Source organism: Phragmites australis, chromosome 4 (genome assembly GCF_958298935.1).
Source record: "Phragmites australis chromosome 4, lpPhrAust1.1, whole genome shotgun sequence".
NCBI classification, from domain to species: Eukaryota; Viridiplantae; Streptophyta; class Magnoliopsida; order Poales; family Poaceae; genus Phragmites; species Phragmites australis.
In genome coordinates this window covers 1,003,614-1,028,690 of record NC_084924.1, presented here as the reverse complement: position 1 = coordinate 1,028,690, position 25,077 = coordinate 1,003,614, and the positions used below count along the sequence as shown (strand labels likewise).

The 25,077-nt window shown below is 44.6% G+C and overlaps 2 protein-coding genes across 2 annotated transcripts; both read left to right on the top strand.

The window, feature by feature from the left end:
* Positions 1 to 4,781: 4,781 nt before the first annotated feature.
* Positions 4,782 to 8,545, top strand: LOC133915011 (uncharacterized protein At4g15970-like). The gene is made up of 3 exons (XM_062357998.1): positions 4,782 to 5,408; positions 7,038 to 7,412; positions 7,725 to 8,545. The coding sequence occupies exons 1-3, from the start codon at positions 5,127 to 5,129 to the stop codon at positions 8,208 to 8,210; spliced, it is 1,143 nt and encodes a 380-aa protein (XP_062213982.1). The 5' UTR covers positions 4,782 to 5,126; the 3' UTR covers positions 8,211 to 8,545.
* A 14,505-nt stretch (positions 8,546 to 23,050) lies between these two features.
* LOC133914051 (uncharacterized protein At4g15970-like) lies at positions 23,051 to 24,990 on the top strand. The gene is made up of 3 exons (XM_062357209.1): positions 23,051 to 23,613; positions 23,868 to 24,254; positions 24,336 to 24,990. The coding sequence occupies exons 1-3, from the start codon at positions 23,269 to 23,271 to the stop codon at positions 24,813 to 24,815; spliced, it is 1,212 nt and encodes a 403-aa protein (XP_062213193.1). The 5' UTR covers positions 23,051 to 23,268; the 3' UTR covers positions 24,816 to 24,990.
* Positions 24,991 to 25,077: the final 87 nt, after the last annotated feature.

The window sequence follows — 25,077 nt, the reverse complement described above, 5'->3', positions numbered from 1 at the left end:
GAGCACTGGAAAAAGGAGAAGAAATACGGCATGACATGGTCTGATTTCAGCCATTTTTAATTCTCTCATGCTGTGAGCTGTAACAAATAGATATATAGATATATAGGGTGTGTTTGGTTTCTCGTACTTTCTTCAACCTGACTTAGCAAATACGTAGAATCCAAAAAAGAGACCGCGAATACGTAGAATCCTCAGGGAGAGAGAGGAGAACTGGTAGAATAGTTTGGGGACCGGACGAGACCTCTTGGACAAATGTAGCCCAGCAAAAGTATAAGGAGCGACCTCGAGTCACAGTGCCCATCATCCATGGAAAAGATGTACCAGTAGATGTGTTTACGACTCGTTCAGTTCAGTTCAGTTCAGTTGAGTCGTCTCCGTGCTTTGCTTTCGCGATGTATATGTGTTGGCACTTGCAGCGTGTAAGGTGGACTTTCGTACTATGTTATTTGTGATTTATATGTAATTCTTGCTTTCACTTTCTCTCTGTCTTTCCTGCTTTCACTTTCAGGTTCGTTGGCTTCGTCTGCACTGCACTTGCACTTGTTGTAGGCACGCGTTCCTTGTAGACTTCATGACACGCCTTCTCACTGGGCCTCTCTACTCTTGCAGCCTCCGAAGAATTACACCGTACGTCATCTTATGAGAGAGAGAGAGAGAGAGAGAGAGAGAGAGAGAGAGAGAGAGAGAGAGAGAGTACTTGTTTTGACTGGACGTCGCCGTCCTGCTGTGTGCTGTGTCTGAACCCAAAAGAAAGGAAGAAAGGAAGAAAGGAAGAAAGAATACATGTGTATTATTAGCAGAATTTGCAGAGCAAAATGGTTGAGCTGTCGGTGGGCAAACGCGGCGGCTCCAATCCAAGCGTAATGAGCAGTCAGCACCGGCACCGGCAACAAAAACAAAAGCCCCGTGTTCTGAAGCTTCCTTTTCTTCCGGTACAACCAACCTTGCATGGCTTAGCTGCTAGCTACCCTGTCCCTGTGCTTTGGATTATTTCTTCTTCTGAGGCTACCAGGAAAAGGCGCTCGGGAACAACGCGTTAGACGACCTTTTCTCTTCCTCTTTTTTTGACTTTGTTAGATCGGAGGACAACAAATCAGAAGCGATCTTCTTCTTCTTCAATCACATTTCAGGGCCCTTCACTGTCTCTCTCGTCTGCATATCGATCGTTGATTGGACGAGCTACAAGGCTGCGTATCCTGCAAAAGAAAATCTGTGGTAGCTGTTGCATTTCGCATGGGCGTAACACCTAAACAGCAGCAGCTCAATTCGTTCTCAACGCGAGCAGTTAGGGCCAAAGCCCCGTGGTTACCTGAAATCCAAATTAAGCTTTTTAATCTGCACTAAAACAAGTTAAGTTGTGTCTACTAAAATCCCAATCAAACTCTAGCAGCTAGGCCTCCAACTCTGCTGCACCCTAAATTTTGACAAAGCTAGGGGTATCTCATAATATAATAATGTGGCTAGGGGCCATGTGCAAACAGCTGCAATCACCATTCCATCATCAGCCCCGTCTCCTTTTCTTCTCGCTTCTTTTGGGGTGATGCATGGTGTGTCCAGTAGTAGCAGCAACTAATCCTCCATCGTTCATGCTTGCTTTCGCCAATAATGACCGTGCAACCACTTTAATCAATCGGCGTCAATAAATTATATATGCCGTGTGTATCTATGTACAGGATCCAACTACTATATGTATATGTATATACTAGTGTATATCAAGTTGCCAGCAAGCCTCATCTATGCTTTCACGTATGAGGTAGGTCACTGAGAATGAAGGAAACATCCAAACCCAACCCAACAGCTTCCATAATCACACATTCTCTGCTCAAACAGTACGTCAATGCAAAGTGCTAGTGATTACTACATTCCAGCGAGATTTACGGTGCAAATCAAACGCCGAGGAAAAGCAGGCAGCTTGCTGCAACTTTTCGATTGATGTAAACCGTCACAAAACGTTGGGACCACCGAACACCACCGGTCGTCCATGCCTAACTCCACGGCACGGCGGCGCCGCCCGGCCCGGGGAAAAGCATGAGGCCAGAGCCCAAGGTTTGGCACAATTAGAGCGAGCTTAGGCCCCTGTAAGATCCGTATCAGCTGGCTATAATAATGTCTAGAGTTATTTTTTTTTACATGGAGTAGAGTTAATACGACGGGAGAGAAAACATAGCTACTAATGTGTATTCGTCATATTTCAAGACACATGCAAATTTCTAATACACAATTACATTTAGATCCATATTAAATCGAAGAAAATGCCATAGCTAGTTAATTGAAATAGTTGTCTCGCCTATTCAGTTACAAATCTAGGTGCTCTTAGTTTATGTGAGCATCCCTTTAAAAGGTTCGGTACTTCTTTCTTTATGGCTCGTCTACACGTCAAACATTTCAAAGTTAGCTCACATCCAATTTCCAGTGTACTAACTTATGATCATCACCGCCACCCCATATAGCCACACCGAAGTTGGAGAAGATGACCCCGAGCATAGATCGCGACAGGTCACATGGCTAAAAATTCGAGTGAGGAGGCCAGCTAAAATGCTCAAGTGTGTTTTAGCTTTTTTTTTTCTCTTAAAAGCAAAGCTAAGGGGACATCTTCTCCCGGTGCTAGAGTTATTGTTTTTTTACCCACGAGGTACCGCTGACGTGTATGAACGCAAAAGAAGAATAACGATAAAATTATCTAAATAGTAGTTTTTTAATTTGATCTAAATTTAAACGGATCAGCCAGGGGCTCAGCCCAAGACTGGTTCCACCCCTAAACTCGTCGTATGCATGCACCGACGAATTAGCACCAGACTGAATTCGAATTCAAAGGTTAGCCGGGTGATGATCCCGGAATTGGCGGCAGGACGACGGGATCGCGTTAACCTTTTGCAGGTGTTTACGGTAGAAATAATAGAAATGGAGAATTTCGTTGCGACACATAAGCTAAGTGAACCTAACACGGCGAGTGGGTAGTGCGCCACTGCGATCGAATTCGTTTCCATGGCCTCCCCTCGCAGACTCGCCATCACGCGTGCATGGTTCACGAGGCAGCAGAAACTGAAAGCGAAGTATCATGCAAATGTTAGGATAAGTTAATCTATGGGCCGGGACGTACTAAGAATGGACACGATACCCAACGAGTGTAGTTACTGCATTCGTAGCAAACCAGAGCACGAACCTGGTAGAAATATCGGCTATTATTTCCACGTCGACCAGGGGCGGATCCTCTTACTTCTTCGCGGTCAGTGGAAGCATCCTGGCTAAATGATTCGGATCTATAACCACGGATTACAGTGCACTAGATCTTATAGCACTTAAGTAACAAAGACATAAATTAGTATTCCATATAAGAAATTCATTATAAAACCTAATACAATTAGATTAACTCTTTGTAAACAAACTTATGGTTTACGAGCTAAGACGACTCAAGATCATAGGACCTTTTTTTTTTATCATACAGGAGAAGATCTTGTATATAATAGACTTTTAAGTATTCACCATTGACGTCAATGACTGGAGTATAATCCCTGCCTAGTATCGTGTATTATTGATGGTCTGTTTGTTTTTTTATTGTGATTCTAACAATTCAGATTTTAATTCTCGCAATCTAGAATTTGTATGGTTAGAATCTAGATTATGCAATCTAAAATAAACAACACTGGATTATTAAAATATCTGCCCTCTCTCCTCCTCCCTTGCGCACAACAGGCACCACTGCTTCCATCATTCCTCCCTCATCACCGGTTGTGCTCCCCAAGCCTCTCGCCATCTTCTCTTGGTGATACCACCACTCCTGCCACTGATTGATTCCACTGCTTTGTGATCCTTCATCGGCAGTTGCTATTTTCCTAGGAGAGTTTCGACTAGATCAATTGTAGGGCGAACCTATGCACCGCCACCAAGTCCGTCACCGCTCGCCTTTGCTCCCCCCGTGCCGCCCTAAAATTTGGTACCCCGCCATCGACACTCCTTCGACTCCGACCGGATCCGCCACCTCCCAACCTTGGTGATCCCAACTTCAACTCGGATGGCGGGAGCTTGGGCGATGGGAGCTCGGATTGGCATTAAGAGGGAAAGAGCAGGGAGAGAGCGTCGGGAGAAAAAAAAGATGTGAAACGTCATGTTTGTAATGGCAATGGTGGGTAAACATACGTCATAATCCACATTCCATAATCCAAAAGCAGCTTTCCCCTAGATTATAGATTATGGTATAATCTATCTGCAGATTGCAGAATATAAATTGTAGAATCGATCTATTTATTTTTAACTCTAATTTTAAAATTAGAATTCTAGAATTATAATAAAAAAACAAATAGATCATGAGAAGAAGATGGGAGAGAGGGAGCAAATGCAGCACGGCTACAGCTCGACACGGACGACATCAACGACCGAACACAAAGCCAAAGCTATAACCTTTTGGCGGCAGGACGACGGGATCGCGTTAACCCTTTGCAGCAAGCTATAGGTTTGTTTACGACAGAAATAGAAATGGAGAATTTTCTTGGCTACATGCTTGATTGGTACCCAGCGGGGCTGATGATTGGTCGACGGTGTGCAGAAAAGAATGGCACAACCAGTTGCAGTTGGACATGATATGATACCCAAGTAGAATAGCTATTAGTAGTAAATCAGGGCACGAACCTTAGGAACATCGCTTATTACGTCCACTTCATTGGCTGGATCATCAATACGTAATCAAAACGGAGCATAATCCCCCAGAGAGAGAGAGAGAGAGAGAGAGAGAGAGAGAGAGTGCAGCACGGCTACAGCTCGACACGGACGGCACCAACGACCGAACCCAAAGCCAACCCAGGTCGCTCGGTCAGCACCTCCTGGAGAGCAGAGGAGAAGAAGAACCGCGGCCGAGTCCTGAGCCCCTGAGAAGACGCGCAGAAACACAACGAAACCCCGTGGAATCGGTGGGGCTCAGATAATCTGTCGCCGCTAACCCTTCCCTTCCATTCCATTCCATCCCTTCCCTCCCAGCCGCGCCGCGCCGCGCCGCGACGGTTGTTCCACCGGCCGGTTTCCTTCCCCACTCCCTTTCCTTTTTAAAAGAAGAGGCTCTGCCTCCTCTCCTGCCAAGAAGACAAGACGAGGGATCGAGACGTCGAGCGTTGCTGGAGAGTAGGGAGGGGTTCATGCTGGGTGCGAAGATGAAGAGCGGGGAGATGAGCAGCATTAGCCCGCTGGTGTCCTTCATGCTGGGCGCCGCCATGGCCACCGTCTGCGTCCTCTTCTTCATGTCCGCCAGCCCCGGCGGGCGCCTCCTCGACATCTCCGCCTTCAGCAACAGGAACGGCACCGCCGACCAGGAGGAGCTGCTCTCCTCCGTACAGCAGGCCGGGGTGGCCGACGGCATCGCCGAGACGACGGCGGCCGAGGCCACTGCAACGCCGGCTCCGACTCCTGCACCCGTCGAGGTACGCTTGCTTTCTTTCGTCCCCCCCCCCCCCTCCGTTTACTGGCAGTGATGATCAGGTTAGATCATAACCCTGGACAACTTCTCAACAAATCCTAACTCTAATTGGTTAGATCATTTCCGAATACTAATACTACTGAACTATAAATTCAAAACAAGGTGATAATTCTAATGTCCATCATTGTTCAAACAAAATGTTGTGTATATTCTTTCCTTCTTCCTCCTGTTGTGAACCCTTTGCCCCTGTTTTTTTTTTTTTTGAGAGAACAAAAGGAACAGAGCAAGCTTTTTTGTGGACCTGGTACCATGCTACTGCAGTAGTATTTATTTAATTTCAAAAAAAAGAAAGATCATCAGAGCCGAGAGATGCCATTTCTATGTGGCTTTCAATCAATAATTAAGTAATAGAGAAATGAATAAACCGATGATAATTCCCTTTGAACAAGTTACGTAGCCTGACGGCGACCGGTTAACCAAAAGCTTGGCTAGTATTAGCCAAAGATTAAATACCAAAAGCCGGCCTACACACCAGCTCACGTTTCTAGGCTAATGGTATGCTTTCTCAGTCTCTCCTTGTACTATTCTGATCATAAATATGTATCGTTTTAAATAAGATATAGACTTTAATATATATATTTGATCACTATTTTTATTAAAGTATATTTATAAATTCTGTTAAATTTATGGTATTATAGAATTATTTTTGAAGACAAATTTACAGGTAATTTTTAAGGCTTTTAAACTAAATATTTTAAAGCTACTGTTTGTTCAAGTTTTAAAATTTTGTTAGAACTTTTTTAAAACGATATGTATTAAACAATATCTATCACCACGATTAAATTTTAAAACCCTGATGATTCGTCACAATTTTTGTTGCCTTCTACACATGTTACCAGAGGATAGGATAAAAAAACTTATTAATGACTGGTTACTAATCCTAGTGGTATCCTCCAAATCTACTGACTATCTTGTACGGCTCATGTAGCTGCTGTCGGCATGGGTTCGGCACTGCCCCCTGCCACGTCCACACGTTTCCGACCACCGTCGCAGTGTGACGGTACACGTGGCGCTTAGTCCCATTCGTGATCGGACGGCCCCCACGCCACTCTGCCTGCCCATGCTCATGTTATGTCATGCATGTACGTTGATGGGGTTGGGAAATTTCCACAATGATACGTGGATGTATGATTTATTAGAAATATTTATTTATATTAATATTTGTGTTAGAAAAATAGTTAAAAATATAAAGTAGATAATAGAATTAATAAATAGATAAATACTAGATAGGAAGGATGTACCATCACGATAGACTATGTACGTATAACACATTACGTAGTTGTATTTTCGCGTACATGGATGGACAGGCGGAGCAGATGCAACTCTTCACCTAATGGGGCGTCGTGTACCGTGAACATACCCGACACTGCGGCCCCATGCATCGACTAACCACCTTTCCTCTTCCAAATTTTTTTTGTCAGATCACGTGCAATGCAATGCAGCACGATCCAGTTTTGCATTGTGATTAACGGAGCAATGAATATGCGCGTGTTGACATCTTAACAAACAGAATTAGCAGCGAGCGATTTTGGAGTACATTAATTCTGATGGATGATGGGATTGATTCCTGCAGGCTCCGTCGCCGTGGGGCGACCTGGAGGAGGTGCTCCGGCGGGCGGCGACCAAGGACCGGACGGTGATCATGACGCAGATCAACGCGGCGTGGACGCGCCCCGGGTCGCTGCTGGACCTCTTCTTCGAGAGCTTCCGGCTGGGCGAGGGCGGCGTGGCACGGCTGCTGGAGCACCTGGTGATCGTGACCATGGACCCGGCGGCGTACGAGGGCTGCCAGGCGGTGCACCGCCACTGCTACTTCCTCCGCACGGCCAACGGCGTCGACTACCGCTCCGAGAAGATGTTCATGAGCAAGGACTACCTCGAGATGATGTGGGGCCGCAACCGCTTCCAGCAGACCGTCCTCGAGCTCGGATACAACTTCCTCTTCACGGTCAGTACCACTCGTGTTCCTCTTCTCCAGTCGTCACCTTCATCGATCATGACGCGTACTCTTCACTTGCCTGGTCCTGCTTGGCCGGCTGCTTAATTGGTTGGCCTGGTTGCATCGGGACTTGTGTTTTGCCATCTAGAGCCGAGGCGACTGCTCAAAGATTCCAGGCACTCACAGGTAGCCGACAGACACGGCCGGCTCCACGGCGATTGCTCCCGCCGGACCCAGCGTGGCCGTGAGGCGCACACACTTGAATATCTACGCCTGGCCGTCGACCTGACTGAATGCAACTTGTTGTAATTGTTGTTGCAGGACGTAGACGTGATGTGGTTCCGGGACCCGTTCCGTCACATCTCCATGGCGGCGGACATCGCCATCTCGAGCGACGTGTTCATCGGCGACCCCTACAGCCTGCACAACTTCCCCAACGGCGGGTTCCTCTTCGTGCGGTCGTCGGAGAAGACGATCGAGTTCTACCGCGGGTGGCAGCAGGGGCGGTGGCGCTTCTTCGGGAAGCACGAGCAGGACGTGTTCAACCTCATCAAGCACGAGATGTCCGCCAAGCTCGACCTCAGCATCCAGTTCCTCGACACCCAGTACATCAGCGGCTTCTGTCAGCTCAGCAAGGACCTCAACAAGATCTGCACCCTCCACGCCAACTGCTGCGTCGGCCTCGGCGCCAAGCTCCACGACCTCCGCGGCGTCCTCGGCGTCTGGAGGAACTACACCACCGGCTCCGCCGACGAGCGCCGCGCCGGGAAGTTCCAGTGGAAGCTCCCAGGCATCTGCATCCACTGATCGAATCGATCGACCTCGTCGTTGAGGCATGCAGCTCTAGCCAGGTCCGATCTCCACTCGCTCGTTCGCTCGTTCAGGTGGCCGGCCGACTGATTACCTGGTCCACTCTTTTCTCGGCTTCTTCGCGTAAAAGCTGAGGAAATCGGGAGGTAGAATTGATTCGTTTAATTTGTGAAAGCTAGATGAGTAGGATCGTTGAGTTATACCGCTCCATATGTATGTACACAGCACAGCCTATCTATGTATCCTTGCTCTACCATGTAAAGATGAATGCAACACCGCTTAATTATTGCTTTCAGGTTTAAAAAATCTCGTGTTGGATGAGAGCAAACAAAGTGTTCAGAGTTAAGTTGGCTCTCCTATGTTCAGGGTTCATGCTGACCAAATGGATCGGTATGGAACTCTGGATTTGATTTGGCACGCAATGCTGCTGCAGCGATGAGTTTGGGATACGTTTTACTAAATACAAGTCAGACGCGCACACACTACAATGTCATCCACTTATGTCTATATAGTGTCCTACACATGTCTAAATAAGATTAGAGGTATAAGCTCACGTATCGTGAGTATACATTTTGATATTGTATCCTAGCACATATCTAAATAAGATTAGAGGTATAAGCTCACTTATCGTGAGTATACATTTTGATCACTAAACACACTCATGTATATATCTACTATTCTTCTTGGGATTTAATTAAAAACTACGTGCATCCCCTAACCAGCTGAGGTGCAAGTAAGCAGTGGAACAGCTCTGTTAAGAAAAGATGAGAGCTGTGGCAGGTTCGCACCAAATTCAGATGAGCCACAGTCGGAGCCGCCCCAGATCTCATGAATGGGCCGAATTGCTGGGCAAAGTTATTGCTTCGCTTAGTAAAGGCACAGGTCCTAAATAAAAGTAATTGCCCAGATTCTGGTGCTGGACAAGTCTCAGGATTTGATGGCCCAAAGCTTACACTAGATCCTTTAAGATGCCGAAATGTCCCTGAAATATACAAATAAAATCTAAGTAGAGGAATTAACAGAATGAACATGGCCCTGCAATACAATTAATCCAAAAGTGCTACTAGCTCTGGTCATAAATACTTGATATTTTGACTAAAATTTGATCAAACTTTTAAAACTTTATCGTCAATAGCTTCTAAAATATTAGTTTAAAAACATAAAAATCATACCTGTAGATTTATATTAAAAATTCTACCTGTAGATTTATATTAAAAATTCTTTCATAATATTGTATTTTTATTAGATATTATAACCATATTAGAATAGTAAATAATAGTAAAAGTTGCACGTCGAAGACCGTGACAAGTTAAAAACATAGTGTATTTTTTACTAGAGAGAGTATTTTGTATTGATGAGTCCTCTAGTTTATCTTATAAATGGGCTGGGCTTGCAAAATTAGGAGCTTCTAACATAGATTAAAAAGAAGTTTAGCATATTCACTAACTCAGACAAATCGATGATACTTTTCTCTCTCTCGCTCTCTCGATGGGATGATAGGTATTGTTCACATAGGGTTTTCAATCTAAGAAGGTATCAACCTATGTACTTTAGTCGCATACTCACATGTTATGTCAATATAAGCCAAAGAATCTATTAGGGAACAGAATGGGTGAAATTTTCTATGCAAACTCATCCCGTCATGCAAACGTGTAAACTAGTGTCGGAGGCCGCCAGATCTGTACCATCCCGTCGCAACCTTTTCATCAAAAAAACCCTTGCATGAATTTGTTTTGTCGCGATTTGGTCCTTCTCATCCCCGCCCGCAGCCGCAACTAGAAAACTCCCAATCCGACGCCGCTCGGTTTGGAGCTCCCCCGTCGGCGTTCTCCTCTGTGGCGTGGATCTCCTGTCGGCCTCCTCCTCCACGGAGTGGCTCCCTCGTCAGCCTCCTCTCTCCTGTCAGCATCCTCCGTTGTGGCGTGGCTTCCTCATTAGCCTCATCTCTTCCGTCGGCGTCCTCCATTGCAGCGTGGCTCCCATGTTGTCCTCCTCCATCACCGCAGATGCCAGAAGACGGCCACACGCTCTTCGATAAGCTCGTTGCGGAAGTCTGAAAGTGCATCTAAGCTCCTATGTGGTTTTTGGATAATTTATGACAAACACTTAAGGGACTAATGAGGTTAAATAAGTTTATTAATAGATATTAGTTCTGTGAAGAATTTATATGACGATAGGAACCCTCAAAAATGGAAAAGAGAAGCGACATAAGAATACCCTATAGATTTAAATTTATTTTACTTTTGAATTTGAGTTTACGAATGTTGTACTAGTAAGAGAAATACGTGTAGATATATTTGGAGATGTCTCCGTGCTCAAAATAACCTTTAGACCAAAAATAAGAGATACAAAACAGCTCACGAACACCAGAAAGTTCTTTGTTACTCTGTGTACCAGGATGTTCTGGGTGCAACTTGGAAGTTCCGAGTTGTCGGAACTTTTGGGTGGAGCTTCGAGCAGGGGTGCTCTGTTTGGTGTTTTAATTCCAACCCAGAAATTCCAGGTAGCTAGAACCTCCAGATTGAGTCCGGGCAGGGGTGCTCGGTTGTAAAGAACCAATCAAATAGTATTCTAATTAATTATTAGGATGATTATTTATTTAATCACAATCACGATGATTAACCAAAATATCATCCTGATAGTTCTGGCACGTGTTTTGTGCATAAGATCGGAACATATGCCTTTCCAACACATAATATCATAATAAAGCTTAAGAAGAGCAAGTAATTATATTATATTATAAGTTCTTAAGCATTTAACTATTTACATAATTTACAATAAAAATAAGCTAGGAGAATAAAGAACAGTTCACCTCCTAAACAAAACTAAAAATTACGCAGCAGAAGATTAACATATATGAACCAACAAAAGCTAGATGAAACTATATGTCCTTAGACTCCATCTAAAAGCCTCGTCATACGAGTAGTTTGCACTACTTATTCCCACCACCTGTATCGACGGGCATGAAGTAGCCAAACACGAGCTCCTCCTCACTGGTAGAACCTGAAAGAGCAAAGTGGGTACAAATATACTCGCAAGACTTAATCCATAATGAGTACATATAATAGCATGATTTCAAAGATTATGTATTGAGTCATTAGCAAGGAGTAGGCCACAATGTTAAGTAAATTTGCATACCTATCATCCAAAACATAATATCATAATCTTTAGCACATATGTGTGTGTCAGGACCCCGAACCCGGGTTCCCCTGTGCCTCCTGTATCAGTCCCTGGATCAAGTAGCTGATACGCACAGAATTCAACAGAATGATATCAAATACATACTTCGAATACAAATAAGTAAAATAAATACCTGAAAAGAGAAAAGATGGTCTGGTGGACAAAAATCCACAGCAGACCAGCCAGGCAGAAGGGCCTACAGCGCAGCGGAGCGAAACGACGATGCAACCCAATGCCACAGGCAACTCGGGTGCGGACGCGACCTTAGACTTCTTCTCTTCGACTTCATCTGGGTTGAGGTTGATCTCCAACTCAACAATCTGAAAGCAACAAGACTGAGTACGGAAGGTACTCAACAAGTCCTATACTACTTCAAAGGGGTTGATAGATGCATAATGAATATTTCAAGGATAAGGCTTTACGGCATAGTTTTAAGCGTAAAGCAGGTTTTATGCAAATATCTAGTTATATTCTCCACTGTTAACCTTTTTGAAATAAATGTAACAAAGCTTTCAAAACGGTTTAGAAGTAAAACGGATCAGGCAACTTCTGTTGGTACTGAGTATCACCTCAAGTCCCCAACGCATTAGAAGGTGACCTGATAGCAAAGCTGTCGAAATAGTTTTTAAAACCAAAACCAAGGTAACAAGTTGTATCTGGGGGTTTTCAGTCCTGGGAGGGGCTATACCTCACTCCGCAGTCCCTTTTATCACATCTGGTGTACCTCTAGTACCACACAGCTTCTGGCGGATCGAGCCAGGAACCACATCACACGGACATCTAGTCCACACACTCACGCATCAAAACACACGCACCCTGAGTCTAGTCAAGCGTGACCATGCCTTCGCATGTTCATGACCGCGGACACGGCTATTCGAATAGGTTTACACTCTGCAGAGGTTGTACAACTTTACCCATACGATATGCTCAGCCTCCAACCGTTGCAAGCGGAGGAGCGAATCATACCGAGACTCTCCAAACACCTTTCCTGCCGGGCTTTTCCACGAGACACGCCAAGTTCCAGAGCTGCATGTTCCGAAGGCCAGCCTCCATTTTTAAGCCTAAGCCGGTCCCTGAACCTCCAAACAGCGGGACAGATAGACCCCTGGCTGCTCGTTGCTCTCAGCCTCCTGGTATGATGCCCAACTCAGTCCAGTGAAGGAAAATCAAGTCCTGCCCATACAGGACGCATGGTTGCACGGGGTGACTAAGCATGACGGCGCAAGACTCGGTCCTTAAGCGGCCGGGCTAGGCATCTTCATGGGCAATGAATACCATCATGTAACTCAAGCCCCCAAGAGCATCCTCCCCGGAGGACCACTCTACCTGCCCGCGCCAAAACAGTTTTCACCCATTTTTACACATCACCTTCCATGTCCCACCCGACATCAAGGATTTCACCACAATCACGGAATTCACAACCATCAAGGAATCATGGTATATGAGTTATTGTTGATAACAGTAAATCTTGTCTCCGAAGAGAAGTGTTTTAAAAGCGACATCTCCGAGGAGACGTATTTTAAAAGCGACATCTCCGAGGAGATGTATTCAATCCTAAGCATGCTAGATATCAAGGCGTCGTCCATCGTTAATATATTTAACAACAGGTATTCCTAGGGTGATATGTATTCTGGATGATGACATGTATGTCATGGCAGTGTTGATAGGGTTAACTACTACAAATAGTTTGAAAGAAAATGCAATATATAGCACATGCGATAATAAGTCCGATTTTAGTTGATCATATATATTATTCGAAAACATAGGTTCAATATGATCAAGGAAATAGGACTTGCCTTCTTGAAGGGTCAATTCACGATTGGTCTTGTCGTTCACATCTTTCGGATTCTTCTTCATCGCTGGATCTTGCCTTCAGTTCCTTTCTCGCATTCTTGCTTAGAACCTTGACTTCGAGTCTACGCAGATTAACGACAAAAAGCGCACAACGACTAAGCAAATGAGCACCAGAACAAAACCAAGAAATGCCAAAACGGAAGAAAAACAACGGAGAAAACGACGAAGGCTAAACCCAGCGAAAAGACAAACGACAACTCTAATCAACACGAAGCTAGTACACAGAGAATAACGGGATAATCTAGCGAAGCTAGGCTAAGCTATTAACCTAGTTGTTTTATCAACTTAAGAGAAAACCTGAACAAATCACAATTAACTAGGTGAACTCTTATTAGATTAACTGTCGAAGGACGACAACTAGAGATTCTACGTGTAGGTGAGTGCACGTGTACATGCATAAATATATGTGTAATACTTATGTCTATATGTATGTGAGCATGTATACATATATGCATAAGTATAACTCTAGACAATTATAAGTGCTTAAGTGTGGAGATTAAATATTCTAATCTATAACACTAAAACATGGTCGTTTAGCAACTAACCTTAATTACCTAGTGTTGTTTAATTACCGCACTAATTAAGTTATACTCTAATGCTATCATAAAAGCATACAAGCAATTAATTAATTAGATTAATCTATCCTTTGAATCTAATTAATTAATTATCAAAAGGTTATTCAATTAATTAACTATTAATGTGTAAATTATTCTATCATATTCTAATGATTAATATCTATTTATCTATCATTTACACGGGTTAATTGATTACCTTAATTGAGCTAAGATTAATTGTAAGCCATCACATGAAATATCACATGAAATCTCAATTTATTCTTAAACACTTAATTGAAACAACATTTAGTTATTCTTATTAATAAAAGGAATTAATCTGCTTAAGCTAGGTTATCATAAGTGACTGATCTATGATTACAACCTAAACATCATTATCGAATTATCTAACTTGACGTTATTCATTAAAGGAGAAAATCTAAATCTAGATCAAATGCCGCAATACAAATAATTACCAAACGAGAAAATTAAACGAACTCCAAAATTTACAAGATTTGGCATGGATGAAGATTATGATTTTAGAGGAATATCGACGAAAGAATCGCCGAAATCGGAGTTGAATTGGAGGAGATATGGCTATCGGAAGATTTACCGAAAAGATAAATCTGGAAATTTAAAAGGACTACTGTTTCGCGAACTCGGTCTACGGGATTCGTGAACCGTGGTCGGCCTCGAGGGTGGTTCACCGTAGACCGGATTTGTGGACTTGGTCTGTGGCTTTTGGTGGACCGGAGGTGGCTCATGTGGATAGTCCACCACGGACCGTGGCCGGTGGACACGCCGGCCTGTGGGCCCACACGGCAGAGGGGCTAAAGGATAAGGCCGGCTGGGCCTTCGGGTTGTGTGGTGGCTCACAGAGAGAAGCGGAGGGAGGGGCGGAGACCGACGGTGGAGAGAGAGAGGGAAGGGAGGAGAGGCGCCGGCCGGGTGAAGGAGGCGGCGCCGGAGAGAGCTTGGCGACGGAGAGAGGGCCGGCGGGGGTTCTCGGCCGGGGAAGCGGGCAGCGCCGGAGGGAGAAGGGGAGCGGAGGGAGGCGATGACCGGCGGGGACGGCGCGGCGGCCAGGCGGCACGGCGCACGCGGGCGGCAGCTGTGCGCAGCGCGGCACAGAGGGCGGCGGCGCGCGTGCGGCAGCGGCCAGGACGGCTTGACGCGGCGTGGGCCGAGCGGCGGCTATGCTTGCACGACGATGGTGCGCACAACGGGGAGGGGTGGCCGGCTACGCGGCGCGACGGCGCGGGTCGGAGGCGGCACGACGCGGCGCGAGCAGGAGTGTGGCGCACACGGCGGCTGCGCTGGGCGGCAGTGCCGAACAGAGGAGGGGGGGAGGCGAACCGAGCAGGGAGCTCACCTGGACGGCGCACGGCGCGACGCGGCTGAGCGACGGCGGCGGTGCGGCACGACGAGGCGCGCGGGCACGACGGTGGCGCGTTCGGCACCGAGCACGGCGACGGTGAGCAGGGTGGCTCGGCGCGACATCGTAGCTGAGTGGCACGGCGTAGCGACGACAGTACGGCTGCGCGCGGATGAACAACGGCGCGGTGGAGTACACGGCGGCGCCACGGCGGAGGAATGCGCAGGCGCATGGGAAGGGAGCTCGGTGGGGTGCCTGTGTGTATGTATGCATGTTTGTGTGTATGTATGCTTGTGCCTGTGTGGGGAAGAGGAGGAGAGCTCCGTGTGCTTGCAGGGAGAGGAGAACGCCGATGGTGTGCTGCTGTGTGGTGTATGTATGGAGGTGCGACTGCTTGCAGGTGAAGCAAGGAGAGGAGGAGGGGAATTCGGTTTTGGCTTGCTCGGTGGAGATCAGGGAGAGATGGCCGGTGCAGAGCATGGGCTGCTGATGGCCGGCGCAGAGCATGGGCTGCTGATTTGGTCGGTGATCACATAGAGAGGACAGAGGGATGGGCTGAGAGAGAAGGAGAGATGAGAGAGAGACAACAGTGTGATGAGAGAAAGAGAGATATTTGTGTATGAATATTGATTCAAATAAATATATTGATTTGCAAAAGATGTATTTGAATTTGTAAATGAAATGTGTGATAATTCAATTAGATGTATTTGAATTGTATTTGTATTTGCAAGGATTCAAATTGAATAATTTGAATTGGTAATAGGATTTGGAAATATTCAAATTGAGATTGAGTGATTCAATTTGAATGCAATCGAATCGAAATGGATTGGTGATAATTCAAAATGAGTTTGAATTGTAAATGGATTTGAGATATATAGGATTAAACTCAAATTGGAGTATTCGAATATGAGTTTGGCATTAATTCAAATAAGGGTATTTGAATTAGGAGAAATATTTGAACTGGAAACCTCGGTATTTGAGAGAGGCTTGAATTCAAAGGAATTGAATTCAATTTGTATTTGAGCTGATAAGAATAAATATTGAGATTCGAATTTGAGAGACATTCAGTTCGAGTCGAACAAAGCTACTTGGGGATAATTCAATGGAATAATTGAATTATAGATTTGAGTTGGATTGGAAGATCGATCTTTACGAATTGATTTGGATTAGGAAATTACCGAGAAGAACTAGAATAGATTTGAACTGAGAAGCATTCAATTCGAATTGCTACGCAAAGAACCATAAGAACCAATAAACCAAAATGCATATGATCAATTCAATGCAATGATTAATTTAGAACTAACTTGGTGCTTTCTGGAATACTTAGCACAAAATAATATATTTGAATATATACATACAAGTATATATACATCAAATATATACTTCCTTGATTTTATACTAGTTTAATAATTAGAAAAAGTTTTAATTTGGAGCAAATTTTGCTATATTTTTATATGCTAAAATTCAGGGTGTTACAGTGTGAGCACCTAAAGTTAACTAAATATGCCTTTCTACTCTATAACCATTAACTTGCATATAAACGTAAATAGAATAATCTCATGAACATAACTGTGAAATGAACCATATTAAATCCCTATCATCCAACCATGCCACGCATCCCACATTCGTAACTCTACAACTGCTGTAAAAAGATTGAAGCATGCTCATAATTGAGAGTGCGGCAGTTTGAATTGTTCTTATACCCTAAGAGGGGTACAACTTTACCCATATTACTCGAGGACCATACGGCTTGAGGTGGATGAATGTACATAAAAACTCCCCCGACGAAGAGGATGAAGGAGATGAGCATGAGGAAGCCTTCAGAGAGCTCAAGGAAGTCCGTCGATCTTCAATCGTCGAGGTGGTCTCTCCCTTTCTCTTGGTGTGGGTGAAGGAGTGAGTGAGAGTGAGTGTGAGAGAGTTGACCTATTTTCTTAAGTGGAGCCTCAGCGCTGTGGCAGTCGCACTGCGAGGAGGGTCGATCAGATGACCGTGGGAAACCACATGGCAAGGCCATGCATTTGCCAATGACGGTTAGACCATGAGGATTCCTGGTTAGACAACAGGAAGGATCTTTTGTTGAAATTTCCTAATTTCCCCCTGTTTCTATTCTTCTTCTTCTCCAAAGTATGTAGGGCTTCCCTAAGGAGCTCTAGACTATCTCTAAAGTATTTGTGAAGCATGTTTAACTAAATTTGATAAATATATATGTAAAACGCAATAACATGATGACTATGTCTGCTTAATTATGTAATTAACATTTTTGGATATGACATCGGTTAGGGCCTCTGAGTTTAACCCGGAAGTTTCGGGTTGACCTGGAAGTTTCGGGTGTTGAAACCTCCGAACTGTTTCCAAGTAGAGGTCATCGGTTACTAAATCTATAGCTAAATTGGAAGTTCTGGATATGTCTAGAAAGTGCTGTAACAGCTAGTTTTTAAGGGTTGAGTATAAATACCTCCTCACCCCCACCTTGCATTTGCTGTTGAACCAACTTTGGACAAAATCATTCATTTAAAGCCCTTTTAGAAGCTCTTCACACTCCTCTTGGTTTTAATACTTGCAAGGATTTGAGAGTTGGGTTGAAATTTTGAGAAAGAGTGATAGTGGGCGTCATTCCTATTTTTGAGTACTCGAGTTCATCGTCAAGCCGTTCGACATGCGTTTGTTGCTCTTGAAGGTTTATCCTTCTAGACAGCTAGACGTCGCCCGATGAGCACTTAAGCTTGTGGTGTGCCTCAGGACGTTTGTGAATATTCATTCTCGCCCCCTAAGGGAAGATGACATTTGAGTAAGCCGCTTGATCTAGGTGGTCGCTTGGTGAGAATTAGGGTTGAAAGAGATCTAGCTCTTTGGAGCTCTTAAATGGAGATGTAGGAACCTCAAGTGGAGGTGTTCGTACTTCGAAAATAAATCTATGTCTCCTTGCTTACTTGAGTTTATATTTGTGATTTGTCCGATCTACTTGATTGTGAGCTTGTGACTGCAGCAGAACTGTGGAAAAGTCTTTAGACATTATTTGTAACATGTGCTAACCATTAGAATTAATTAGACTTGCTTAGTGGTATTTTAATTTTGAATTCATGTTCTGTACTTGGATACTCTAAGTTGAGCTCAGAACTTTCAAAATCCGAAAATTCCGAATTGAACTTGAAAGCTCTAGATTCTATTAATCCACTAGGAGGTTTTATTTTATAGAAATGTCTATTTACCCCTCTAGGGACATCTCGACCTTTCAAAGCCACAAGAGCTACGGTTGAGGCGTTGTTGGCTACTGCCGTTGCTGCCGTGCCTGCATACAGGTGAAGCCGGGGAGGCCGGTGAGCTGCACATCCCACCCAAAATGAGATGGAAACACCCTCATAGTGTTATCCTTCATCCCAGCTTTCAATTTTGCAGATCTCTCAGCCTATATAGAAAATTGAGATGGCCTGGCAACTTGAGAGTTGAACAAATGAAGCCCATGAATTCCTGGTCTGATCAGAGATTCAGAGCTGCTGCTGCTGCTTGGAATGCAACACTTGCTGGTTGTGTGATCTGGTCCGATCGTTGTCGATTTGTTTATGCAAGTCAAAACTTGCTGCTGAGAACGAGTGAAAGGATCACCCAAAGGGCTTGAGTAGAGCTGAAAGAGTATTGATGAGCAAGTAAAGTGTTTGCAGCCAGTGATCTTGTTTGTAAATTGTGGCTACCAGGCAGCTGAAAGCCAGTGATGAGCAAGTAAAGTGTTTGCAGCCAGCTGAAAGCCAAAATGCAAAATTGTTTGTAAATTGTGGCTTAGTGTATTGTGTCTTTTATTTGTAAAATCTGACTATAATCTTGTTTGTAAATTGTGGCTACCAGAATCCAATACAATTTGATTGGCATTCAATACAATTTCAGGCAGTCTCAGTGCATGTTTGTGCATGCATAGCTCCTGCCTCTTTGCCTCCTGGAGCACCAAAAATCATTCCAGATTCCTCTTACCCGAAGCCATTCACAGTGCTGGAGAATTTCGAACACAAATGAACGCACACACGAACTTCCAAACCCCATGTGCTACTGATCTTGCCATCTGCACTCCTCGAGTACATTTCAGATTCTGAAGTGGCAGTAAGTACTGCTGCCTAAGAAGAAAGGCCGAGCACAGGGGCGCCGTCCGTGCCGTGCCCCGCACCTGTAGTCCAGCGTCGGCCACCTCCGGTTGGCACACGCTGGATGCTGTCGCCGTCGAGCATGTCGCCGTCCAGGTCATGGCCGTACAGTATTCGTCAAGGCCGTCGCCGGATCGCCGCATTTGAGGATGTCACCGGCGCTCCACCCTCGCCGTCGCACCGCGCCACCTCGGGAGCTCGACGGCGCCGAATTGGGAGATTTTTAGTTGCGGCTGAGGGTGGGGATGAGAAGGACCAAATCAAACAAATTCACGTTCGGGATTTTTGATGAAAAGACCGCGGCGGGATGGTTGGATGATTTTGGAGGTGGCCTCCGACGCTAGTTTGTATGTTTGCACGTTGGGATGAGTTTGTACAGGAAATTTCACCAACAGAATGAACATCGTGGTAATCCGCACTACATCAATCAGTCATCCTTTTCTGTCGCTCTCATACAGAAGAAAACAAGGACAGTGAATAGTCCTAGTACGGATCATATAGCCTAAATTATTGTGAAGTTACCATCAAATCTTAGTATATATTTTCATGAAAGAGTAGCTTAGTATTTTATGATCCATCTTAAATGCAGTGATGGATGGAACTGGAATATCATATTGAAGAGTACCAGCTGCTTCACTGTTACGTGGATCGAGCTCGAAACAAGCCCCACAGGATGATTGGATTCCTGTTTCCCATATCACGTAATATTGTTTGGAACAACGCATTACTGCGTATGGATTCCGGAGAAATTACACTGTTTTAAACCTAAAGTGAAAAGGAGAAAATGTACTGTTTTTAGTCTAAAATGAGAAAGAAAATACATTGCTTCAATCGAAATTGCTCCGAAGTTCTTGCGCTCGGACCTGTCCCGGCGAGTAACGACGACGACAGGCGTCTCGCGAAGCAAAATTTAGACCCGTCGTCGTTGTCGCGAAAGTGCTGCACAGGTCATCAGGGTTTCCCTCTTTGGAGGTAATAAGCAATGACGAATTGATTGAGCATGGAAGAGCGATTTGCGACCTAACGCTATGCTGTTGGCAGTTTAAAGAAGTCAAGGCCCCGCTTTATTGTGCTCTTCCACTTCAGGTTACTTGGGTTAATCCGTTGCAAACTTAACAGTGGCTGCTGCTTGGTACCGACCATAACTGTCAGTAAATTGTTTGATTCGTATGCAAACATGAATGGCTGGATGTTAGTGAACACTAGACACATAAAAAAACTAGTAGCGCTTCTGCATCTCAACAGAAAAAGTCTGACTGAGTTCTGACTTGTGACTGCTGAGTTGTTGGCTAGTCGTAGTACCTGATATCATGAACAAACAAATATGTTAAGAAAAAAGGGCTCTCTTCTTCCTTCTCCTATTCTCTCTTTTTCTTCTTCCTCCCCTACCGTACCAAAAATTGAAGCCCCGGGAGGATGCAGAGCCCCTCGCCGCTGGTGGATCTACCGCTGGATGCGTGGCATGCACCTCCAGCTACCCCGATTCCTACATTAGTGCAATATTCTCCTAACCAGTACCGGAAGTGAATTAATGGGCCGGCTAAAGTACTGTACTGCATTGCACTGATTAATAGTAAGTACGAACCTTCGGTATGTAGACTGCACTAGCTAAGATGCCGCCACGTAGCACCTGTCACATCGCATGACAAATTAGCAAGTGAGCACTACTGTGGAAGAGTCCAATGTAGGGTTTATAAGAATAGACTAGGATAATATCCGCAGAATTATCATTATAGGTTGTAACTATTAACCGATGATGGTAATAAATTTATCCATGCTAGTTTATGTCTGATAGTAATAATAAGATATTATTGTCGATTGTTAACTGCTGATTTTTTATTCAACGGCGTTGAAATGTTACATGTTTTCTGAATTCGGAGGAGAAACTCCAAACATATATTTTTTCATTCCATCGGTCTCAAATCTAAACACTAACGGTGATCTAGATAGACACTAAACTTACTTGAGCTAAGTTTAGATCGGAGAAGCAAATTCTATATAATCATGTCTTATAAAAGTCTTTCTCCTATGATAATATATGTTCACTCACATATATTCTCTCTTTCAATTCAGCTATTAAGTCACAAGATTAATGATATAAATAAAATATTACAAATATCTTTCTAAATATGATTTCATAGAATTTAATTACTTAGACTAGATACATAGCAGAGAACATGCTAAAACAGTCCTTGTAGAGAGACGTGACCGCGAAAATAGCAGCACACCTGGAAAGCCATCCGGATCTGGCACGCAACGTCACTCGGTGACAGCGATACTACTACGACTTACTGAAGTTCCGAATGGAGTCAGGCTTTGATCCGTGAGCCACGCATGTCAGCATGTGCAGCCGTCCATCGGGATCTCCCCGGCACCAACTCTCAAGGCCACCGATCAGGGCACTAACAAGGGAGCAAGCCAGCTCAAACTATATCTTGAAACACATTTCTTAAAATTTATATAAATATTATTATTTTTAATTTCTTATTTCTCATAAAAGAAAAAGGTGTTGAAATGTGATCTGCTTCGTACTTAAAGCAAAAGATATCTCTTTAAAATTCATCTATATATCTGTAAAATAAGAGTTAGCAACTAACTCTTATCTTTGTCTTCGTTTAATTCTCTCCTCTCTACATCTGCAAAATAAGAACTAATAACTAGGTAAACCATTAGAGCTGTCCTGCCCTCGTACGCCCATGCATGCACAAAAATTAACATATATTAGCCTGAATTCATAGTACATTATATATATGTACGTCAATGCAGTGGACACTACTAATACTAAATACTACTTTATCCGTTTAGAAATAATAGACATATTTTGTTGCTTAGTTTTCGAAGTTAGATTTTGATTAAGATTTTCTCATAAAATATATTATTTATAGTTACAAAACCTATATAGTATTAAAATATTTTGAATTATGAATCTAATTATATAATTCTTATACACTAGATATTCTTATAATTTAATTAAATATTAATTAAAGTACACAAAATTTGACTTTAAAAAATATATACATACTATTTCTAAATGCATGTCTACAAAGAAGCTTCCGAAGCATGGCGTATTCTAGTTCCCATTCACTGCCAATATTTTTGTTTCTTCTGTAGCTGCTGCCGTACCACTATTGCAAATTCCAAGGCGCCGGCGGAATGGCCGGAATAAGGATGTAAGTGGATATTTGATGGGTAATTTTGGATCACTATTAAATTTATTTTTTGTTAGATTATTTAGATGGAGATGAATTTTTAGTTCAATTAAATGAGTTTCAGATCAAACTAGGATATATTTGGTTGGTGTTTGGTTGCATGTATAAGTTTTTTAGAGCTACAGGTACGAATAGAAGCTGATTGAGCGAATGCCAGTAAATCTTAAAAGCAGAGTGTTTAACTATTTACATCTACGGATGCAATGACCCGCACCTACGAATGCAATAAGCATGTGAATATGTTTGGTTATCTACGTGAACGAATGCTGTGATTTTGCATATAAGACTAATGTGTGGGCTCATTGAAGTATTATAGCAGATACAATACACCTACTATTCTAAACTTCATAGAGAATATTGATTCCAACATATCTACCAGACTAAATTTTAATCATATAATTGCGTCTACAAATATAGAGCAGAACAATACATAAAGTTAACTAAACGATATTATCCTTGAGAATATACACATAGCAAGAACCAGAATGAACCTAATACAAACAACCAGATACGCCATAATAAAAAGAAAATCCGAAACTTGCATCCCTGTAACCGTACGTTCTACTCTAGCTGTTCCAGGGAAGCACATCGATGGGCACCTCTCTACACCGCTAGCTAGTATGGGGAGAGTACACGTCTCACTCTAGCTAGCTAGTACTCCCTACTAACGAGCTAGCCATAGTACCGGTGCACAAATTGAAGTGCACTAGGAAGTTAAAGCCCGGCCGTCGTCGTCCATTAAGCAGCGCGTCCATGGCGAACGTCGTCGCGGAGGCCACGGGGCGGCAGGTGGCGTCGTTCGTGCTCGGCTCCGTCGCGACGCTCACCGTGGTTCTGCTCCTGCAGCACCGCCCGGAGGAGCTCAGCCTCCCCAGGGCACCGGTGCAGTTCTTGGGATGGAGAGGCCGGAACGGAACGTCGTCATCGTCACCAGCCACGGCAGCGGCATCAGAGGCAGGTGGGGTCATCATTGGAGCTGGTGAAGAGGCTGATCACCAGGCCAACGTCACGAAGCAGCCCGCTGATACCACCACAACTACTGGTACTACCGCCGCTGATCTAGGCCAGCTGGCCGGCGGCGCCGATCACGAAAAAGAGGTCAGTTTGCTGCTCAATTCGATCAGTTGACCGAGGCACCGAGCTAAACGGCCACCACGGCGCCTGATCTTTTTGTTGCTGCGATCTCAAGTCTACAACTTAATTTCATTCAAAAAATTAAGAATTCCAAGTCCCTTATTAAGCATCATATCGATCCTACGAACAGTCAACATGTCGATCGAAACAACAACTGAGTCCATAACATAGAGTAATCCTAATTCAGTAACTCACGCGCATGGATGAATGAATGGCAGGTTGATGCCGATGCCGAGGACGTGGAGTTCCGGGGCTTGGCGGCCGTGGTGGAGCGCGTGGCGACGTCGGACGACCGGACGGTGATCATCACGTGCGTGAACTACGCGTGGGCGGCGCCTGGGTCGCTGCTGGACCTCTTCCTGGAGAGCTTCCGCATCGGCGACGGCATCGCGCACCTGCTCGACCACGTCCTCATCGTGGCCATGGACCCGACGGCGATGGCGCGGTGCAGCGCCGTGCACCGGCACTGCTACCTCTACACCATGGCCGGCATCGACTTCACCTCCGCCAAATTCTTCCTCTCCAAAGATTACCTCGAGCTCGTCTGGAGCAAGCTCAAGCTCCAGCGCCGCGTCCTCCAGCTCGGATACAACTTCCTCTTCACCGTATATTACGCTCTCGAATATATCATCCTGAATCCTAATCATTTTTTTAACCTAATCAGTAATCATATCGATCGATCGCAGGACGTTGACATCATGTGGTTCCGGAACCCGTTCAAGCACGTGACGGCGTACGCCGACATGGCCATCTCCAGCGACGCCTTCTTCGGCGACCCCGACAACATCAACAACTTCCCCAACACGGGCTTCTTCCACGTCAGGCCGAACAACCGGACGGTCGCCATGACCAGGATCTGGCACGAGGCCAGGAGCAGGTTCCCGGGCAAGAACGAGCAGCCGGTGTTCAACGCGATCAAGAATGAGCTCGTGAAGGACCTCCGGCTGCGGGTGCAGTACATCGACCCGGCGTTCATGGGCGGCTTCTGCAGCTACGGCAAGGACCTGAACAAGATCTGCACCATGCATGCCAACTGCTGCGTCGGGCTGGGAGCTAAGCTCAGGGACCTCAGGAGCGTGCTCCACGACTGGAAGAACTACACCAAGATGCCGCATTGGGCCAAGCACGCCGCCAAGTGGACGGTCCCTGGTGCATGCATCCATTGATGATTGATCGATGAAACGTACATACATCGATCTAGTTGCTGGTTACACGTACACAGTTTTAAAATTTGTTGCTGTAAGCCGATTAGTTTTTGTCCCGAATTTGTCGAACACCTACAGACTTAAAGAGTACTGTACTACTGTATGTTGCTTACTGTATACCGGCCAAAAATATATACTTACTTTGTAAACTTGTGTATTGTTTCAGCGATCAAGGTGAAATTTTTCGGGTTAATTGTTCTCCACCAGCTTGCATGCAGGGTTC